Genomic DNA, 22036 nt, shown 5'->3' with positions numbered 1-22036 from the left:
TTTTAGTGAACACTGCTCCCTCCCCCAGTTCCCCCGGTCATATTCCAGGTCAGCCCCAGGCTATTGCCATAAATCCTGACCAGCAGCTCAGTCCTGATCGCGTAGGAATGGACACTGTTAATAATGTAATGCAGTTTGTTACCAGTTCCTTTGGCAGAGCGAGGCTCGTGGACAGTCACAGCGTAAGTGGCTTAATGAAATGAATAAGATTCACGTGTATTTTACAGAAATTTTCATTGTGCTTGATCAAATCTTATGTCTTCTCTTATGAAAACCTAAAAAAGATTTCCCTGGCAATTGAAAAAATATATCTAAAAGCATGACATTTCAATTACGGTGGGATACAATTCCGCGCAATATGGCAGACTGGGGATGGTATAGCCGTGGCGTCAGTTCAGGATCGCTGCTTTCGCAGTTTCTCTATTCCTCAGTTGTTTCATTATGTGCATTCAAATTCCCACCCATGATTTTGTCCACACAGTTTTCTTCCTTTGACATAGAAAACAGCTGAGGAACAGACAAACCATGAAACTCGCGATCCTGTATTGACGTCAGATCCCTACTATCCTCAGTCTCCCGTCTTATGCGGTATTGCATCCTAACCGGAAGTGAAATTTTACCTTTTTTCGTCTGAAAGCCGAGGAAGAAACACTAATAGATATTTTTTTTCGACTTTCATACGATAACACCATGACGATTTGATCTAGCAAATGAAAACAATTCTGTCAGATGAACTTTAATATTTTTGTTCTTAAATACTTAAGGAAATATCTTACTTTAACCCCAGCAGGATTTAGCATTTAGGTAAAGGATTTCGTTTAATTTTGCACTCTTGAGGTGAAGGTTAATCAATGATGACATGGATTGCTTTTAGGGAATCCTCCATTACCAGATAGACACTGAAGGTTTGAGCTGGTCCTACATCTTTGGTCAGCTGGAGAGAAACAGAACTGCCCTAAACATTGTGGACTACAGCGTTAGTCAAACCACACTAGAACAAGTAAGACTGTTTGATTTTTAGATTTGGTAAGGCGAGTTCACACGCATATGACCAGCCTAAGGTAACAACCTTTAGTTGGCAAGCGTGGCAAATAATTTACATACTTACATACATACATACTTTAATGGGTCGTCCCCACGGGGCTTTTCAGAGTCAATTTAAAATTGCATAACTAAGTACAAGACAATAATAAAAGAAGATAAAGCTAGTGGATTAACTAAAACAGTCATTAAGAAGTTTTTGCTTAAGTAAGCGCTTAAACACCGTCACGGAAGGGCTAAGTTTGAGCGAAGGCTGCAACTCATTCCAAAGAGAGCTCGCTCGATATTGAAAGGCGACAAAGAGAATTTTCTCCAACCCCGCGATCCTTTTCAACAGTTTTTGATCTTTGCCAGCCTCATATGATGAGTGATATCTGACGTTTGAAGGTTTGTAAACTTTTTCTGTTTACTTGGTATGAAGGCTTTGCTCGGAAAATTTTGGTGTAGTTAACTAGCTGTAATTAACTGTAATTAGGCCCCAAATTAGTTCAATGCGCAGGATATAGATGTTATGTTTCGATATGATTTAGGAAAGAAAACATGTTAAGTGTTCCTCTTGTTCATTTTTCAGGTTTTCATGAACTTTGCTAAAGAGTAACACACTGATGATCGCACATTGGTGAAGAAAAAGTGCTTGTGCTTTTCCTGCTGTGGATGAAAATAATATGAATGATAGATGATGAGGATAGGTTGTTAGTATAAGACAGTGTAATGGTAATTTAAACTTTCAATTTTATTGCTGTTTTTCTTAAATTTTTCACAAAGTAATTTCAATTTTTACAGAGAGTTTTACTTAGCAGCACATAAACGTTGACGTTTCAAGACTCCATTACACATCGTAGTTAAAAACTGTTTGAAGATAAACAACTGTTTAAACTAATATCAGCATCTCCCCGCCTTGCAAACAACCCATCAATCCACTATCTTTTGTTCTCTAGTCACAACCTATCACAGGTTGTTTTCACCAGTAATTTTTCTTCCAGTCTGATTAGTTTAAATTGATCACGTAATGTGATGTGATGTGATGGTGATAGGCCGTCATTCGGCGCGATAATGCCCAGACTGGATTGCCTTCGTCCGTCAAAAACTTCGCATTTAGTTTTCAAGTTTATTGCCAGGTCGCTTCCATAGTATCTGGATCTTGTATGTTCATTTGTCTTTTTTATTTCAATTTTTCGCCTTTAATGTCAAATTTGGACGTTTTTCCGAAGGGAAATTTAGTAGTGAACAATAAAAGAAGTGACAATTAATCAATTAATCAATGTTTATTGTAAAAATATATCATAAGTAGTGGCTTGCTTACCCCGCAAATAGCTACAACTAATCGAGGTGGGGCAAGACGAACACAAGAAAAATGACGTATTCAAACTACTGTTTACATAGTTTATACAGATTTAAAATATTTTTAAAGTTGAAAACAATAAATGATAAATACAAACTACTAAAACTTTAAGCTTTACATACGAATACAGATTTAAGATATTTTTTACATTAATAGTCTAATACAAAAAGAAGAACCCGTAATGAATAATTGCGATCATTTAAAGTGGAAAGAAAAAAATGTTACTAACAAGTATAATTATTTAGCTAGTCCTACGCTTTTAATTATCAAAGGTATGTGAGTACAATCATCTTCTTTTTTCCATGAAATCAAAAAGCAATTGAAAAAGGCCTTTTTTGAATTTTTTTCTTAGGCAGAACTGATATATAGCGTGACATCTCGTTCCACCGTTTTACACCAAGTCGAGAGAAGTGAGTGTTTCTGTCATGGGCTGTTGGTCTGATAGTTACCCCTTGGAAATTGATGTTCTTTAAACTAGCATTTAAGCCTCAATACATTGCTTGTCGGCCTAATTACCGTGGAAGAATTATTCGCCGATAGTCCTTCGATAGCAACGCTATTGTTTAAAAAGCTTGTGGGTAGCGTGGCCAATCAGCAAAAAGAATGGGCCCTTTGCTAACGGTCACATAGTACGAAATCCACCATATTGCATGGGACGCAAGCAACGCACTGGGACATCCAAAACAAAGAAAATTAAAAGTTGACTGAACTTTGTTCACTTCGCTTTGTTTTGGATGTCCTAGTGCGTAGCTTGACCGTTAGCTGCAAAGGGCCCATTCGTGATACAATGCTCGTAGATTGAACTTTAAATGAACTGTCCATAATGGAGTTCTGTATTCTCGAAGTGTTCGTAGGGCTTGAAACTTTTTTTTTTACGTTTTCAAAATGTGCTAGAAATTTTAGGTTATAGAGGTAAAATTGCGTGATTGTTGGTCTCCGGGAGACTAAGTGAACTTTCCATAATCATAAGATGTCCGTCTTGTTTCGTAGTTTATGTAAGGAAAGGTTCCATCTTGTAGAAGTATTTTATAGATGTACAATGAATGTTTACCTGGGTCTATTGGACTATGCAAAATAAATAATTATTTATGTGTTGTAATGAGTGCTTATCTGATCCATTTTACCAGTCTATAATCGAAGTTCATTTGTGCTCGGCCAGTTGAAGAATTCGTTATAAATAGATGACTGTGGTTGTATCCTTTTAAGTAGGGAACTTTAAAAAAAGCATTTGTTTCATTCAGTCCCCTTCCTTATAAATCCGGCTTCCCCAACCCAGGTTCCGGTTAGGGTAGGGTAAGCGTAAGGTCAAGTAATACGGTCAACATTTTCTTGCAACTTGTCGTGCGACAATGTTGCATTGTAAGTTGCGATTTTTTGTTTCCCGTATTACCACCCCTAGGCGCAACAAACTTTTATGTTGTAAAGAATGGAGACAGCGCCTGCTTTCTGCAACATGAAAATTTGTTTCGCGCAGAGGTGGTAATACGGGCAACAAACAATCGCAACTTGCAATGCAAGATTACTCGTCATGCTCATGAGTAACTCAAGAGTAATAACTGCTCATGCACCTGCGTTACACAAACGTAACAACTGCTCATGCTCATGAGTAACTCAAGAGTAATAACTGCTCATGGTCATGCGTTCCTCAAGAGTAATAACTGCTCATCGTCATAAGTAACTCAAGAGTAATAACTGCTCATGGTCACGAGTAACTCAAGAGTAATACCTGCTCATGCTCATGATTTACTCAACAGTAACAACTGCCCATGCTTATTAGTTACTTAAGAGTAATAGCTGGTTATGCTCATACGTTACTCAAAAGTATTTACTGCTCATGCTCATGCGTTACTCAAGAGTAATGACTGTTTACACCTATGAGTTACTTAAGAGTAATAACTGCTCATGCCCATGCTTTCTCAAGAGTAATAACTGCTTATGCCCATGCTTTCTCAAGAGTAATAACTGCTTATGCCCATGCTTTCTCAAGAGTAATAACTGCTCATGCCCATGCTTTCGAAAGAGTAGTAACTGCTTATGCCCATGCTTTCTCAAGAGTAATAACTGCTCATGCCCATGCTTTCTCAAAAGTAATAACTGCTCATGCCCATGCTTTCTCAAGAGTAATAACTGCTCATGCCCATGCTTTCTCAAGAGTAATAACTGCTCATGCTCATGCTTTCTCAAGAGTAATAACTGCTCATGACCATGCTTTCTCAAGAGTAATAACTGCTCATGACCATGCTTTCTCAAGAGTAATAACTGCTCATGCCCATGCTTTCTCAAGAGTAATAACTGCTCATGCCCATGCTTTCTCAAGAGTAATAACTGCTTATGCCCATGCTTTCTCAAGAGTAATAACTGCTTATGGCCATGCTTTCTCAAGAGTAATAACTGCTCATGCCCATGCTTTCTCAAGAGTAATAACTGCTTATGCCCATGCTTTCTCAAGAGTAATAACTGCTCATGCCCATGCTTTCTCAAGAGTAGTTACTACTCATGCCCATGCTTTCTCAAGAGTAATAACTGCTCATGCCCATGCTTTCTCAAGAGTAGTAACTGCTCATGCCCATGCTTTCTCAAGAGTAGTAACTGGTCATGCCCATGCTTTCTCAAGAGTAATAACTGCTCATGCCCATGCTTTCTCAAGAGTAATAACTGCGGTAGCGGCGTCAGCTCCGTTGTCGGAGAGATCCGTGAAACTCAAAGAAAACTAAATGACTTACAGGTTCCACAAGGCTGAGAGGTTTATTGTGCCAACTCTTACAGCAATCCTGCGTAGTAGGACGTGTTGGGGCGAACGCTCTAGTAGGTTCTGAGTTAAACAGCAATAGTTGATTCCGTGGCTCTCGTCGAATTTCTGTGAGCCTTATGGAAAATTACATACGTTTTCGCGGTATAAAAGCTAAGGACACGTGACCACTAGCGGAAAGTCCTTGTGACGTGTTGCGGTTACAATAGGCGAAATATCTAAAAAATACTACGAAACAAACTAAGGCACGCGGGTGTCGTTACACTGATCTTGTGGTGCGTATTTGGCGTTCCCAAATACTTCCCATATGTGAAGCATGGGGAGTGTTCAGATTGAAGTCAATCCAGTCGCAGTCTTGAGAAGACAGGTATTCTTTAGCGGATGTCTTGTCCAGTTTTTTGAGTGCAGCCACGAGTTCGTTCTTTGCACCAATGAAGTTTGTTCCTTGGTCGGATCTAAGCTCACGGACTTTTCCTCTGCGGCTGATGAAACGTCTGAGTGCGTTAAGGAACGAATCTGTTGACATGGCGTTAAGGGTCTCCAAGTGTATTGCACGTGAGGACAGACAGGTAAACATGAGACCCCATCGTTTAAGCTCTTTTCGTCCTTCTCTAATGTAGAAAGGGCCGAAAACATCTATTCCAGTGTAGATGAAAGGAGCACTTGGCGTGACACGCTCTGGGGATAAGGCTGCTATCTGTTGATCTTGAGTGCGGCTTCGTAATTTACGACACAGTACACACTTGGCGATGATGTGGGAAATCAAAGAACGGCCATTGATAATGTGGTATCCGGCTTGGCGGATAGCGTTGTGCGTCATACCATAACCTTGGTGGTGCTGCTTCCCATGATGGAACTGGCATATGAGAAGAACAGTCACGTGACCATTTTTAGGCGTGACGATGGGATGCTTGATTGCATAAGGAGTGGTCGCATTCCTAAGTCGGCCACCAACTCGAAAAAGGCCTTCTTTGTCGATGAATGGATCTAGCTTGTGAAGGTTGCTGCTGAGCCTGACAACGCTGTTTCTTTTCCGCGCACTGTGGCGATCTTGAAATTGGTTATCGTTGCCTTCAAGCTTACTAAGGGTGTTGATCTCTTGTTTATAGTGGTAATATTGAGTTGATCTCAGAACTAAGTTCTCAGCTTGTGAAAGCTCTGTCATTGTAGGGGTTTCTTCTGTCGGACGCCAGTTATGCTTCTTGTTGGTTCTTAATCTTTCAATTGCTCTCTGAACTTGAACAATGCATCGTTTGAGACGGTTGAACGAAGAGAAATGATTGAAGCGATCAGGTTCCAATATTTTCTGTCTGGTATAAAGGGTCTTTGTCTTTGTGGCTAGTGTCGATGTTGAATCCTTTCTGATTTCAATGTGTGATGGTAGTAGAGGACAAGCAGGCTTTGGGTGAAGTGGAAGTGGATCTCGTTGCCATAGAAACTTTGGTCCGTTGAACCAGCGGTCATTCTGTAGTAACAACTTTGGGGTTAAGCCGCGAGAAGCTTCATCGGCTGGATTTTCCTTCCCGGGGACATGAAACCACCCTCTTGGGGAGCGTCGGTCTCCGGATATACTGTGTGCGGTTGCCAACGTACACATGGAAGCGACGTGCGTCATTGTTGATGTATCCTATAACGATCTCAGAGTCGGTGTAGTAATAACAACGGATGTCTTCCATGACAAGTTCACTCTTAAGCATTGTAGATACGTTGATTGAGATAACGGCTGCTGTTAGCTCTAAGCGTGGTATAGATGTAGGCTTGGGTGGTGAGACTCTGGATTTCGCCATGAGGAAGCTAACATGAACCTCATTCTTCTGGTTGATTATGCGTAGATATGAGACTTGGCCCACACCGGTGTCGCTTGCATCTGAGAAGCTATGGATCTCGGCACGAACAGGTTGGCCAAAACCTGGCGGCTTAAGACAGCGTGGGAACGTGAGCGTCTGAAGGAGGGGCAGCTCTGTCCGCCATTTCACCCATAGTGGTAGAATATCCTCTGGTACTGGGTCGTCCCAGTTGATGTTCTGACGACAGAGTGCTTGTAGTATCTGTTTGCCGACTCATATGAAGGGCGATACAGCTCCCAGGGGGTCGTAAACTGAACTTATGGTAGATAGGATCCCACGTCGGGTTACAGGTTTGTCTCTCAATTCAATACGAAATCCGAAGGTGTCCGATTCAATGCACCAGTACGTACCAAGGGACCTCTGGACTGGCATAGTGTTGTGTCTAAGGTCTATGTCCTTAAGATCTTTGGCGCAGTCATCAGCAGGTAGAGCCTCAAGAACTTCCTTGCGGTTACTTGCGAACTTGTGGAGGCGCAGATTGTCGCTTGCACACAAGGCTTAATTGTGTATCTTTGATCAGACTAAGGGCTTGTTCTACTGTAGGTACAGATTTAAGACCATCATCTACGTAGAAATCTCTGCGGAGAAAATCTGACGACTGGTCTCCAAACTCTTTCCTGTGAGTTTCCGCTGTTTGATGTAGACAGAAGTTTGCTACTCCGGGTAATGAGGCTGCACCAAAGAGGTGTACGTTCATTCGGTATTCAACGATTGGGCTTGAAAGGTTATTATTTTCAGACCACAGAAACCGGAGAAAGTCCTTATCGTCACAATTGACGTAGAAGCTGTGGAACATTTGTTCAATGTCACAGGTGAAGGCCACCTCTTCTTTACGGAATCGCGTTAGTACTCCAATGAGGGAGTTGAGTTGGTCTGGTCCTTGGAGAAGATGCTTGTTCAGCGACTCGTGTTCGAAGACAGCACTGCAGTCAAACACGACTCGGATTTGATCAGGCTTTCGCGGATGGTAATTAAACATTGAAGTGAGGAAGGTACCAAACTTTACCTTCTGCTGTGTTCAGTTGATCTGCGGGGACTCAGCTAGCGTGACCATTATCAAGTGTCTTCTTCATAAAGGCTAAGTAATCCGACTTTAACTTGACGTCGTTCAAGAGCTTTCTCTTGAGAGACAAGAGTCTTCTCAGACAGTGTTTACGGTTGTTTGGTAGGGTGATGGCATCTGTTTTGAAAGGTAGCGGTTCCTCCCAGTTTCCATTTGTATTCTTGTGTTGGCCTTTGGTAAGTATTTCTCTGAAGCGTTTCTCTTCTATAGACTCGGCTTGCTCAGTTCCACGAATCTAGCGACTGTGGTGAATCTCACTGTAGTCAAGTTTCATCATTTTGCGCACTTGTTTCGGACTTGTCATTTCCTTAGAAGATAATGTAGGGCTGATGAAAGGATGTGTTCCAGGTGTTTCTATTGCGCGGTCCAGGAGCGTTTCCCTTTCCACAATCACTCGATTTACTGAGGCAGGTGTTGGTTGTGAGGGCTGATTCTTGCATACACGTCCAATTATTGTCCAGCCGAACTTGTACTGCTCTGCCCAGGGTTCATCCTCTTGACCGGATATGACGTTCATTGGTTGGAAAGCCGCTGGAACATTTCGGCCGATGAGCAGGCCTATATCAACATCGGAGCGGTGCTGTATCTTGTCTGCAATGTGAGATAAATGTGTCCATTGACTGGCTACACAGGGCGTGGCAATATCCTCGTGAGAAGCGGGAATGTACTCTCGTGAGTACGCGAATGGGATTTCGATTGGTGTATACTCATTGCCCATGTCTTGAATGAACGATCCAGCTACTTTCTTGGTTCTAATCGTGTTAACTTGTAGGTCAACGTCGGGTGCATCAACTTCCAGTCGATCTAGTAAGGTGTCGGAGATGAACACATCGGTAGATTGGTCATCTAGGACTGCATACGTGGCTAATTCTTTATTCGGGTTCGAGTGATAACTAACTTTCACCAGGACGATTCTAGCACACGACCGGATTCCTCCCTCCCGCAGACTTGCGTGCAAATTGTGGACGAATTCTCGTTATCTGACGGTTTGGTCTCAATATGCATTGCTGTGAGGTGCCTTTTTTGGCAAATGTCACATTGTGGTGGGTTCTGGTCGCATTTTTCGGCGAAATGCTTGTCTGAAGCCATGCACTTAAAACACAGTTTGTTTTTCTTAAAAAATTATTTTCTCTCGTCTAAACTTAAATCACGGAACTTCTGGCATTCATTTAGCGTGTGAGTCTTGGTTTTGTGAAAGAAACACAGCTTTTGTACGATTGAAGAGTTTTCTGGGATTTTCTTTGAAGAAGTTTCCTTCTTTGGTGCAGAGGACGGTGGTGGGTCTGTGCTGCCCGCTTTTGAGGCGAAACTGGTAGATGGTGGTAATTTCCTACGTGGCTGAGAGCCGCTCGAAGCGAAATTAGTTGAGGTTTGCCCGTGGAGAAATATTTGGGAAATGTTCATGCGATCTGCGTGGAAGGTCACTTCCGCGACAAACTCAGAGAAACTTGGAAATGCGTTGCAGCCCTTTTCTTGTTGCAGTTTTTGCACTTTTATGGACCATTTGGTTAAGAACCAACTAGGGAGTTTCTCAACCAATGTTTGTACCTTAGAAGGATACTCAAACATTGTTAGACTTGGTAGATGAGTTTTGGCTACTTCTACTTGTTGTAGGAAGTCGCTAAAGTCTCTAAGGCCTTGTGCGTCATTGTTAGCAATCTTTGGTCAATTAGCGAGTTTGTTCTCAAAGTCTGTGGCTACTATAGTACTGCAACCGAAACGCTGTTTTAGTTTCTTTCGCGCTTCGTTGTAGGCAATCTCAGGGTTTGCACCGACCACGTATTGAAGTTCCTCAACGACTTTTTTCGCTTTTCCATCTAAGTGCTGATAGAGGAGATAAAGCTTTTGCTGAGCGCTGATGGGTGCGGAGTCGATGAGAGCGTCGAAGGCTGTCTCCCATATAAAGAACTTAGTGTCTGCCTTGTCACCTCTGAAGACGGAAGGCTTCGCTTGTGGCAGTCGCTGTAACTGGGTGGCGTTGGCCAGGGCCTCGGCGATTTGATTGACGCTATCCGCACTAGGTGAAGGGCGATTCAAGCTGACATGAAATGGACTTGGCCTGAACTCATGGTAAACAGTGCCAGGAGAAGCCTTAGGGGTGAATATATCTGCCTCAGGACGCAGATCATAGACTGACGGATACCCAGGATTCACGCTTCTAATTGCATCTAGAGAATGATTTGAAGTCGCCAAACTCAAACTGGTGTATAAGGGCTCTTGAGGAAAAGAAGCGACCGGTTTAATTGTGCCACAGGCCAACTCAGATGCGGTGACTGGAGTGCTCCTTTTAGTGGAGAGCCTTGGACCAGTAAGGCTGTTTGTTGTGTGTGACACGAACAGTTGTGAAGTGTTAAAATTTCGTAAACCAGCAGAAAGGGCGGGAAACTGAGAAAATGTTGGGTGGCCTGTGTCGAGGTTGGATGTACTTGGTATTCCTGTATTGGTAGACGAGGTAGCTGAGAAAGGCATGGAGACAGCTGGAAGTTCTGTGTCAGGGTTGTAGTCAGCTTGGGAGACCTGTGCCAGGGTCTAGGGCGAATGGTAGTCCTGTGTCAGGATAGGAGGCAGCGGGGAATTCTGTGCCAGGGTTGTAGGCAGCTGGAATTCCTGTGCCTGGGTCTGGGGCGAATGGTAGTCCTGTGTCAGGGTAGGGGGCAGCGGGGAGTCCAGTGCCAGACTTTGGGGCAGCCGGGATTCCTGTGTCAACATTTACCGCTGACAACAGACCGGCAGTTGGACTAAGAGGTCTGGTGGAAAGTTCAGATTGCGTCATAAATCGGTCAATCATCCTTTCCGTCTCGTGTGGCAATTCTGGCTCAAATTCAAACAGATGACCTTCGTCTTTCAACGCTTTCTTGTACACGGCTTCCTCCGCTAAGGTTTCACTCAGTCGTTGCTGGAGTTTTAATTTGTTTAGCGCCTTTTGTTTCTCTTCAATAGCATCGCTAAATTTGATCTTTTGTTCTAAAGAGGCACGTCTTGCCTTGACAGTTATTAGGGTTTGCTTTGAAGAACGCGAGCCGCCGGAAGAAGTTGAAGTATTAGAGCGATTGGTTTTACGTGACGCCTTCGATCGAACGGATGTGGTTTCATCTTTGTCGAGAGACGCCAGTTTATTGAATGTTGCGCTTCTAGCTCCTTGGAGGGAATCTCTCACAGTTATGAGTAAATCCGTGATAATATCAGCTTTGGGAGTATTGTTGTCCAAATTGAGCCAAGCGTTTAATTCGAGCTCAGTTTTTTCTGCGAGAGTGACAAATTCTTTCATTTTATTGTCTATCATGTTCGGCTCTTTTGAACACACCAAGAATGTGTGGTATGCGGTGACGTTCGCATGGAAGTTTTTATTTGCCGTCCTCGCCAATTTTTCCTTTACCGCAGAATGGAACTCTAATCCCTTTTCTGTCATAGTTCGGGAGCGTGTTTCCGATTCCATAGTTTCTTCAGAAAATTCAGTAGTTTCTGCACTATTCTCTTTGGCGTTTTCGTAAGTGGTTTCGCTAAAACCGGTGTCGGTGGTTTGCAATTGGTCGGGTGAAACGCCGAGTTTTGGTTTTTCCTCCACGTTTTGCGAGAGGCTCATGGTGTGCTTTTCGGTTTGACTTTGGCAAAGGCAATGGTTCGGAAGTGATGACTCAAAGACACGTTTGTTCTTCTAATATTGTATTGTTTAGGTAATAAAGTACGTGCTATGACTCCAAGTATCTAGACTTATTGTGTTAAGGTTTCGTTACTTGCTGTATCTTCAGTGGTGCAATCGCTAAATCTTGCGAGAGTTCTTCGTTCTTCTTGTGTGAGATTTCAGTTCTTAACAATCCATTCATTCATTTTCCGGTGAGCACGTGCTCAACTCTTCTTGTCAGTTTTTCTTGCGTCTAAGTAACAAGAAATGGAACGGACTTACTTGTTTTCCGCGGTTGACTGACCAAGTGTTTCCAGGGATGGACTTGCTGCCTTTAGTCTCTGACCTTTGACTACTGGGTGCTGTAGGTCCTCAACTTCGGGTAGAAGTTCTTAAGCAGAAATTCGACTGTAGCGGCGTCAGCTCCGTTGTCGGAGAGATCCGTGAAACTCAAAGAAAACTAAATGACTCACAGGTTCCACAAGGCTGAGAGGTTTATTGTGCCAACTCTTACAGCAATCCTGTGTAGTAGGACGTGTTGGGGCGAACGCTCTAGTAGGTTCTGAGTTAAACAGCAATAGTTGATCTCGTGGTTCCCGTCGAATTTCTGTGAGCCTTATGGAAAATGACATACGTTTTCGCGGTATAAAAGCTAGGGACACGTGACCACTAGCGGAAAATCCTTGTGACGTGTTGTGGTTACAATAGGCGAAATATCTAAAAATACTACGAAACAAACTAAGGCACGCGGGTGTCGTTACAACTGCTCATGCCCATGCTTTCACAAGAGTAGTAACTGCTTATGCCCATGCTTTATCAAGATTAATAACTGCTCATGCCCATGCTTTCTCAAGGGTAATAACTGCTCATGCCTATGCTCTCTCAAGAGTAATAACTGCTCATGCCCATGCTTTCTCAAGAGTAATAAGTGCTCATGCCTATGCTCTCTCAAGAGTAATAACTGCTCATGCCCATGCTTTCTCAAGAGTAATAACTGCTCATGCCTATGCTTTCTCAAGAGTAATAACTGCTCATGCCCATGCTTTCTCAAGAGTAATAACTGCTCATGCCCATGCTTTCTCAAGAGTAATAACTGCTTATGCTCATGATTAACTCAACGATAGTAACTGCTCATGATCATGCGTTCCTGAAGAGTAATAACTCCTGATGCTCATGTCTTACTTACGAGTAACAACTATTTATGCTTATGTGTTACTCAAGGGTAATAAGTTCTCACGCTTACTAGTTCTTTAAGAGTAATACTGCTCATGCTTATGAGTTCTTTAAGAGTCAGAACAATTTCTTAAGCTCATGCATTACTCAAGAGTAATAATTGTCATGCTCATGCGTTTAAAGCCCAACCAATAACTTAATGAAGCAGTTAACTCTCTTGAATAAGGCAAAGCTGCTTGTACAAAGAGCAGCAAAGTGAAGGATCTTTGTGTAGATAATTCAGTATCAACAATATTGAATGAAATGTAAAAGCAAATGCAAGGCTGATCGGACAGCTAAAAAGGGTAACCTTATTGCTCAAGAAGCAGAAACGTTAAAGAAAAAAGTAAAGGTAAAGAAGCATTTGTAATTGCCATGGGCAAAATTTTGAACTCTATGGGATGAACAGACGCGATGAAACTCTGTCTATATCTCTATTTTTATCATGGCTTATGCACACGTTTCTGCTTTCTATGTTTATCAGCCAATCATATGTCATCTTTTTATTAGTATCATTTTAAATACTGCAACCGTTTATTTCTAATTTTTACTTAGCTTTTTGCAGCACTCGAAGAAGGTTAGTTTTGTCTAACAGAAATATTGGGCAATAAAATTACCCTTTTTAACTGTCCGATCAGCCTTGCATTTCCTCCTAAACGGGCAGCGTGACCGATAGTATTCTCTTTTTGTTCTGACGTTTTCAGAAAAAAAAATGACAACCGTCAGAAATACGCGCTTTTACACCAGTCAATTCATAAGTCAATTCCAATAGTCCCCCCTTCCCCAACCCCTTCGGTCCGCCGGCCCCCTGGAATAAGGATTTAAAAAAAAAATTAACTGGCAAATGCCCTACGACTGGAGAAATTTTTTTTGCTAATTTAGGCCAACTGATTTAGTCCTAGCTTGGTCTTGCTTTCCGTAGTTTTATAAAAAAATAGGTCATTATGCAAGTCTAATGTCGGCATTTATGTCTTATCTAGACGGAAAGAAAAAACGTTCTGAATTTGCCAATCGAATAGACCATAGTTAATCGAGGGACTGGTTTGGAAACTTTTCCATTAAAACAATGGTACTGCTATTTATGTTGGAAGGGCGTGACCCTGCACAATCCTTTTTTTTAATGTTCACACCACAGTTGCATATCTTAACGAAAACGCTTCGATTAGTCAGTTGCTCCATCACATTCCAAACTCTATTGTTTTTTGTGCAGGGTCAAGGCCAAAAAGTCAAACAAAAACAGATAACAAAGAAGTTTGTCAGGTTTCATAACCACTGCCTTGAATTAACTACGAATAGACCATTTCCGAGTTGCTTTAAACCTCATTATGAAAGCGAGACTTAGTGCAAAGGTTTTGTTATGAAAATTAGTTTCCATTCATATGCAAACAAAACTAATTTTCATATAAAAAGTTTTGCACTTAGCCTCGCTTTCATAGTGCAGTTCACAGCAACTCGGAAATGGGCTATTGGTCGTTAAGAGAAGCGACAATGCTGTAAGGTGTGAAGTGAGAATAGTGAAACTGAGAAATTGCCCGCAAGAAACGTTTTGGGTCGATACTGCCTCATCTTGTGCTTCCTTACCAAGAAATTTATCTTAATTTGCCGATTATGCTTCATAATTTTATGTACAGTCAACTCTCGCCTTGTGGACACTTCGCTATTACCGACACCCCGATCGGCACGGACAGACGTTTGACTGAAATAAATTCCCACTACTACGGATTCTCGCTATTAAGGGCACAAACTCGCAGTCCCGAGGGTGTCTGAAATAAAGGGAGTTTACTGTATAACGTTTTTCTCAGTTCTGCTTTATCTATCTAACTTCTGTTACCACCAAACAAGCAATAATTGATCAAATAAACTCATTTTTCGAAAGCAAATATTGCAAGTGATTATGGAGTAAATTGAGTGGATCGTAGCTCTTTCGCGGACAAGGTGACCCATCTTTTTTTTATTATACATCTTGAAATAATACATTAGTGAACAATCAGAGAAAGTTTGAGAAAATTTCACGTCTGACTCAACTTTTATTTTGCGGGAATCACCTTAAAGATAAGGTTATTACTTTGAGGGTAGACTGCAAGTAGTCTCTCTTTAACTCAAGCCTGAAGCACGGTATTCGCGCGCGCGCGAATCGCGGCTACTCGAATATCGTGCTCGCTCAGGTCAGTCTTTTCCGTTCTTCCCCGCGGATTTTCGAGCAAAAGAGAGACTTTTTTCAGTCTACTTTGAGAGTTCAAAGCTGATAATTTTTTTGTGAGTCTCTGAGTACTAAATAAGTTTATGACTATTCCGGTTTAGTGAATAGGTTTTCCTAATGTCACGCATCCAGACAGTAAACACAGACGCAGTGCCGAGCAGTCCCCACGTACTTCACTTTAGCAAACTCACAGAAAAATACTACCTTTGAGCTGCCAAAGTAAACATCTTATCTTTAACTCAATAAATTTCTCATTTTGACATTTGACCGCGTTTTATCCGAATTTTGGAGGGAAGGATACCGTCAAACTGCCCTTCGCATGCAGCCGCTTTACGATTTATTTTTTCCGGCCGTTGCCGTCTTGAGGAATTTACTGGTACATTTACTTACATTGTCAGTTATTGGAAAGGGCAGCACCACATGCGTGTTTTAATATTTGTCTAAAACTGCCTTTGAGCCTGTCCATGACAGTGTGTATGGAGGTTGAATGCTCCGGATGATGGACTTCTGGCTAACCATTTATATTGCAATGATCGCACTACACATGTACAGCTCCGCGGTATGACCTGTACCTCACGCCTGTTCATAGTCATATCTACCGGGCTTCGGTGTTATCAGGCCTTGTCAGCTTAGGTCAGACTCCGGGAAAGCGCCCTCTTCTGCCGAAGCCGGTGCAAGGCAACCGTAAACGCCAATCCCACACTATAAACACTGTTGGCTGAGACTTAAGCATTGTTTACATCTTAAACATCACAGGAAAAGGTAGAAATTAAATCCTATTCTTCCCGTGGGGTATATTGCCTCCAGAATTGAAGAAAGAAATACTCCTCGTTTGTGGAGTCAATGGGTTATCCTTGTCAGCTACGAACAATCATACAGCAAAATGAGGAGAAAATAAATACGAGCACCTGGGTCGAGAAAACATTTTTAGCTCCAAGGTCACATTTAAAGACAGTAATACGTAGACTACGAACTGTCTCTTTATTTTTCTTTGGGATAGTAAAGCAAGCGAACCTCTCCGATAGCCAAAATACTTGAACGTTTTTCTGCCGAATCTCTGATATCTCTACATATGCTTACTTAAGAGGCATGAAACCTAATTCTAAGAAATTGCAAAGAAATGATCATTAACCTTATGCAGTAAAGCCCATTACCCCCTAGCCCCCTTACCGTTAGGGGTTCTGTCATTGAAAGGGTTGTGACCTATAAGCTCTTAGGTGTCTATATCTCTGAAGATCTTTCATGGAACGTACACATAGAGCATAGAGTCAAAAAGGCCAACAAGCGTTTGTACGCACTGCGCGCGCTTAAGAAGAGTGTCCTCACTATCATGCAGCTAGTGCAAGTGTACTGTAGCATTGTAGGATCTGTACTAGAATATGCCTGCCCTGTTTAGGCAGCCCTACCAAAATACTTAGATGACGCTATAGAATCTGTACAAAAACAGGGCCCTACGCATCATTCTGCCGAACTGTCACTATGACGATGCCGTAGTTCAATGTGGTATCACTGCCCTTTCTAAGAGAAGGGAGGAAGCTTGCACAAATTTTATCAAGCGTGATCGCCTGTCGTCTCCTGTCCTCAAGCCGACAATTCCTCGCGTGTCAATTGTCTTGCGGCGACCAATTTAATGAATTCGGTGTATACACGTGGTAGTTTAATTAAGAGAAAATTACAATATATTGAACGATGGGGCACAAAAAATAGGATTTCAAAAACTTTGTGGCATGAGTGTAATGATTTGAAGATTTAGATTTTATACCTTGAATAACAGGTCTTGGGGAAGAGCATTTCACCGTCAACCAAAGCACTTGGGTAGGGTTTTGGAAACTAATTTTTGGCCTAATATGGCGGAAATTTGACAAAGCAAATTTATAAAAGTTCAATTGGCTGAGAAAAGGATGTTGAAGTTTCGAATTGATCAGCTACCCAAAAAGACACCGAAAGTCTGCCAGCATTTTTTCGAAATTCAGCTAAGCATAAACGAGGCAAGGATATCGTGTAGGATGCTAAAAAGGTAAGTGTTATAATTACTGGTCCATTATTGAAACGTTGCTAGGAAATCTTATTTCCTTGTCTGTGTTCTTCTAATTCAATTTGATCCGGCTTGGATGTGTTTTTTTGGCACACACGACAACCTTCGGCTGAACTGACGCCTTAGACCTCCTATAAACAATCCACATAAAAGTGTGCATAGAGATTATCTATCAGGAACATAAAAATAGGAATTGGATAACAATAAACCTAATTTGAATAAACATAAAACTACATCTAATTATTGAGCCGTGCTACTCGTAGGGAAATACTGTACTGCTGCATTCTCTGATAACTATTTCACTCACTATGGCAACTGATAGTAATCAGTCATTGACCGACTAAACGTTTTCGAGAATCAGAAAAGCACATCTCAAAGATCCTCATTCTTGGAATTAGTCTCTAATCTAAGTGACCTTTACTGGTAATTTGGCTACTTCAATCGCCTATAAAGTCCACTTTGTTCATATCTATGATTAATCCAAACTTTGGCTCGGTTCAAACGTAGAACTTTACGTGTGCCGAACAAAAGTTATTGTTTTGCTAATTTGCATTAGGCACATGCGAAGTTGAACCGAGTATAGTGGTTTCCTAATAATTTGAGTTATTTTCCTAACTGATGAGTGCAGCCAGCGTCATGGTTATCAGTCTATCAAGCACGACTTGAAGATGAGCTGTCAACTCTTTGTGTTCTTGCGGACGCCAAACTTGTCATATCCGTGGGAAACACAACTGGTTTATTATGCGTTCTTGCCTTCTGGAAGAAGCAAAAATTGGACAATTACCTGGGTGTCAACTAAAACTCAAAAGTTTCAAGATACAAACCCTTTCAATAAAATCTGAAAATGTGAGCAAAGAAAACAAACCCATATACAGGATGGAATATAGCACAGAGACATAAACCGATTACAAAGAAATGACAAAAGAGAAAAACCAAAATCCACTTTAAACGGACACCGTCACTACGATTTTGCAGTATTTGGGTCTAAACTTCTCAAATATTTGACAAGGACCTTTTTTGTTAAAATGAAAATGCTCTTAGAGCATCGGGAAGAACATATTGAGCATATTGTTACAATCCACTTCCATCCTAACTGTCCTCAGCCAAATATAACTAAAACTATATTCTATGCCCTAGCAGGGTTAGTGTTAACAAGACAGAACCATTTTTTAAACAATTCCCTAGTAGTATGGGACATGAGGGTTTTCACGCTTTTTCCAAAATATGGTTAATTTTTGTGCTGATATTTTTTTAAAAAATAGAATCAATTATTTTTCCAGACGAAATTTCCTCAAGGCATTTTCAAAAGAAATTTTTTGGAATTCTATATATAAATAATGGCAAAAGTGCGTTTAAAAAATTGCGCTAAAATTTAAGAGCTAATTCAAAACCAAAACATGATCATAACAAGCTCACGAAATAGCATCATCATATGGTTCAGGCGAAGCCTGGAGTTTAGCTTCTCGGCAGCGCAGCGCGAAGCGCGAGCAGGGGATGGAGAAGCGTTAAAAACTCCCCCGAAGCTACGGTGGGAGGAGGAGCGAAGCGACGATGGGCTGAGGGGGTAATAGCATCATCATATGGTTCAAGCGAATTAATTATTTTTTATTTTTTTGCGCTAATAATTTTGCCACAATTTTGCGCTTATTATTTTCCGCGTAATTAACCATCAAATCATCATATGGTTCATCAAATATTTCTCCATTACATACATATGAAATATGTCCTCCTTTTACTTGAATACTGATACTTCCATATGTTTCCCTGAAAACAATGAAATAAAAATTTGTTTCCACGAAAACACTAGTATCACTAATATTGTATTCTATAAGTTGAATAGGACTACCTGAATAAATTAGATTTACAGTTTTTGGATCTCGACTGAAAAAACATTTTTTACAAACAGAAGTTACTATTCCCTTATAAAAAAAATTGTCGATATGTTCTTCTTCTTTTACAACTATGACATTTGGTTAACCGGTTTAATATTTTGATACATTCCTTTTTAATATTGTATGAATTATATTTTACGATACTTTTGATATGTTTTTCAGCTTTAATTGGAATTTTTATGATATATTTATTTTCCATTTCTTTATAATATTATATAGTGATATCTCTTTAAGCCTTTTTGGAAAATTTATTCTTTGCTGTCAATAGCTTGTCTCTTCGTCGTTACTTTTTTTCTTACGCGTAAGAAACGCAATCACACCATTATCCAAACACTGTTTCACTTTCTTGGAAATGATGTAATGCAGTAGGACTTTCCCGCCTGCGTCTAAATTTAGTCTATTGTGTCCAAGGTCATGTGACAGTGTATGATTTTTTTAGCCAATGAAATGATTACACAAAATTTTCCACAGCTTGTATAAAATTCTGTGTAACTTTCGCAGCTTGTATAGAATTCTGTGTAACTTTCACATCATGTATAAAATTCTGTGTAACTTCCACAGCTTGTGTAAAAATCTGTGAAATATGTCAGCCATGAAAATGTTATCGTGGTTGTTTTTTTTCTTATGAAAATATGAGCTTGAGTTTGATTTAACTGGTTGAAAATGTTTAATATTTAAACGGTTTTGCATTTTGCATAACAAAGGCTTCTTTTTTATTATTTTTTCTTACACGTATTAAACAATATTGTGTACAATAATATATTGTATAGTAGAATGAATTGTGATTTATGTTCAGCGGAAATTCATGAAGATTTCAAGGATTTTGGAGAGTCTTGTCCTTTCTGTCATGAGCAGTTTGAAAATCGTAAGTCGAACGAACGCGAACAATGTTGTGATAATGCTCATATAATTCTTGATAGAGGTTATTCAGTTTGTAAAAATTGCGGGCAAGTTGCTGGCTATAAAGTAGTAAACGAATATGTTAATGAGAATCTTTATCGAGTTCGTACAAAGAGCGTTTACAATCGAAAATATCATCTTGAAAATATAATCGATGATTTATTGGCAGCATCGATGATTCGTACTAATTATCAACAGAGGGCAAAAATACATCGTATTTTCGCTGAAATAAATAAAATCCTTCCCCATATTAATGGGAAAAGGAAACGTATTATCAGTATAAAATTTTTATTAGAACAAATTTTAAGCGCCATGGGATTAGAACACAGTCCGCTTGTTTGTATTAAGAGTGACCGAACATTGGCTGGTTATAAACAGTATTGGGATAGTGTATTGGATTCGATTGGTGGTGAAATAGGTTAGTAAAATAACTTATCATACAAAATATAAAATATAATCATCAGCATGTTGTACTTTTTTCAGGAGGTCATCATCGAATTCACCACTTCTAAGGATTTCTTTTATGGATATTAACAAGTGCCCGTATCTTTGGTAGGCGTAATGCCATTGATATGTTTTTATATCGACATTTTTATGCTTCATATATATTTGAATGAAAAGTGAAATAGCAGTAGCCGCAACAAGAGATATACCTGAAGTGGGTATACTACTGGATATACCACCAGCAGCAATAATTGCAGAACTGATGTTACCGATTAATTTCCATTTTCTATAGGATTTATAAGCTTTTTTGTAAATCCACATTTTTTTTGTGATATGTTTTGTAATAAGATTTCAATTCATCGATTTGGTCAGATGATAATGTGTTGCTGACGTGGTTAAACTCTGTTACATCAATCATAGTCTTCTATAATTATTGTCACACAAAATTTTATGATTTTTTAAGAGCTTCATTAATCGTGCTGATTATTAACGGTTTTATTTTAGCACGCATCATATTCTCCAATAGTCCTTTGATGTCAGAATCCAATTGCACCAAAGATTGTCTTATACCATTGTTAATCAGTGGTTTGATAGTATCCTCTGTGTAGCTCTGGAGTTGACTCAGAGATATTGCATGATTTGGTTGTGTTCCATCTTTGATAATCAGATGACGGTCTTCTGTGTCAAGGTGACTATCATCATTGACGTGAATTGGTTCTTTCCATATGATATCTTGCTGCATTTCATGTCTGACTGTATATTCAAACTTATTTCCGTTTTCATCTTCTACGTATGGCATTGTATATGATATGATTATATTAATATTGCTTTGTGATAAATAGTAAAATAGATGTTTCTTAATTTTGCACATTGCAGTGAAACAATAGTATCGAATAATCTATTTACAGTTATCCATACTGTGTTAGCATCTTGAAAATCGAAGTTATAATTATTTTTTTGATTACTTAGAAGTGTTATAATAATTGTGTCTGTGACTCTTTCCTAAGTTCTTCTCATACGTCTTATATCTGTGATCCATATTTTTTTATCGAATCTGAGATAAGCGCCTTTTGTGATGAAATAACCATTATGTATAACATCTCCGAAAATCCGAACTGGTCCATTTTTTTTCTGTAGAAATTGTAAATTTACAGCTTCTTTATCTTCTGTAGGATCAGCCAAGTTTACGATCCTATTATTATTCATATTAATATCAGCGTACATCTCATTTTTCAAACCATCATAAACCCTTGGATCTACACTATCACTCCATGCTTTGATTCCATAAATAACCAAGTATCCTTCTGGGTTCTGGACAACAGCTCTGCCATGGATTACCAATGTTATACGATCGGGTGTGTTTTTACTGTTATTATTTATCTGAACAAGCAGTTTGCCGTACGTGTCAAATGCTCGGTAGACCTGTTTGTGAATATAGACAGTTGTTCCTTGAGTTGATAATGATACATTGGTGGATTCAGGCCAATAGTATTCGAATATCATTGTGAACGTACCAATGGGTAATGGATAAATGTTGAATGAGATACCACTTCGATAATCATTAGATCCATCAGTGTCCTTAATCATTGTGATTGAATACGCCTTTTTATTTTGATGAGCAGATGCTCTAAAGTTTTCTTCGAACCCATCTACCCTGATATTATATTCTGAAGCTGATTCATCTGTGTC

General features: G+C 40.1%; 4 protein-coding genes and 1 pseudogene across 15 annotated transcripts in view; 1 reads left to right on the top strand and 4 right to left on the bottom strand.

Moving 5' to 3' along the window:
* The window catches only part of LOC146481060 (phospholipid-transporting ATPase ABCA3-like), a 156623-nt gene extending 153141 nt beyond the window's left edge, over positions 1–3482 (top strand). For all 4 annotated transcript variants that reach the window (XM_085108724.1, XM_085108726.1, XM_085108727.1 and 1 more), the window contains 3 exons: positions 7–182; positions 875–1000; positions 1613–3482. In XM_085108724.1, coding sequence (XP_084964850.1) covers positions 7–182; positions 875–1000; positions 1613–1639 — 329 coding nt within the window. In that variant the 3' untranslated portion in view covers positions 1640–3482. The remainder of the gene's footprint in view (positions 1–6; positions 183–874; positions 1001–1612) is intronic.
* LOC146481049 (uncharacterized) overlaps positions 1–22036 on the bottom strand; it is a 418045-nt gene that overhangs the window by 166005 nt on the left and 230004 nt on the right. For 2 of the 9 annotated variants that reach the window (XR_014864519.1, XR_014864520.1), the window contains exon 13: positions 17449–17867. Coding sequence is in view for 6 of the 9 variants with exons in the window: in XM_085108736.1 (XP_084964862.1) it covers positions 17903–17949 (47 nt within the window). In the remaining 3 variants the exon portion in view is untranslated. The other 7 variants (XM_085108736.1, XM_085108735.1, XR_014864518.1 and 4 more) reach the window with 6 other exon arrangements.
* LOC146481059 (uncharacterized) lies at positions 5392–6747 on the bottom strand. Its single transcript, XM_085109004.1, has one exon. The coding sequence runs from the start codon at positions 6745–6747 to the stop codon at positions 5392–5394; it is 1356 nt and encodes a 451-aa protein (XP_084965130.1).
* Positions 7431–7958, bottom strand: LOC146481058 (uncharacterized). Its single transcript, XM_085109003.1, has one exon. The coding sequence runs from the start codon at positions 7956–7958 to the stop codon at positions 7431–7433; it is 528 nt and encodes a 175-aa protein (XP_084965129.1).
* LOC146481057 (uncharacterized) lies at positions 8278–10511 on the bottom strand (annotated as a pseudogene).

Source organism: Pavona decussata, unplaced genomic scaffold (genome assembly GCF_977016875.1).
Source record: "Pavona decussata unplaced genomic scaffold, jaPavDecu1.1 SCAFFOLD_51, whole genome shotgun sequence".
NCBI classification, from domain to species: domain Eukaryota; kingdom Metazoa; phylum Cnidaria; class Anthozoa; order Scleractinia; family Agariciidae; genus Pavona; species Pavona decussata.
This window is presented reverse-complemented; position numbering and strand designations above follow the sequence as displayed.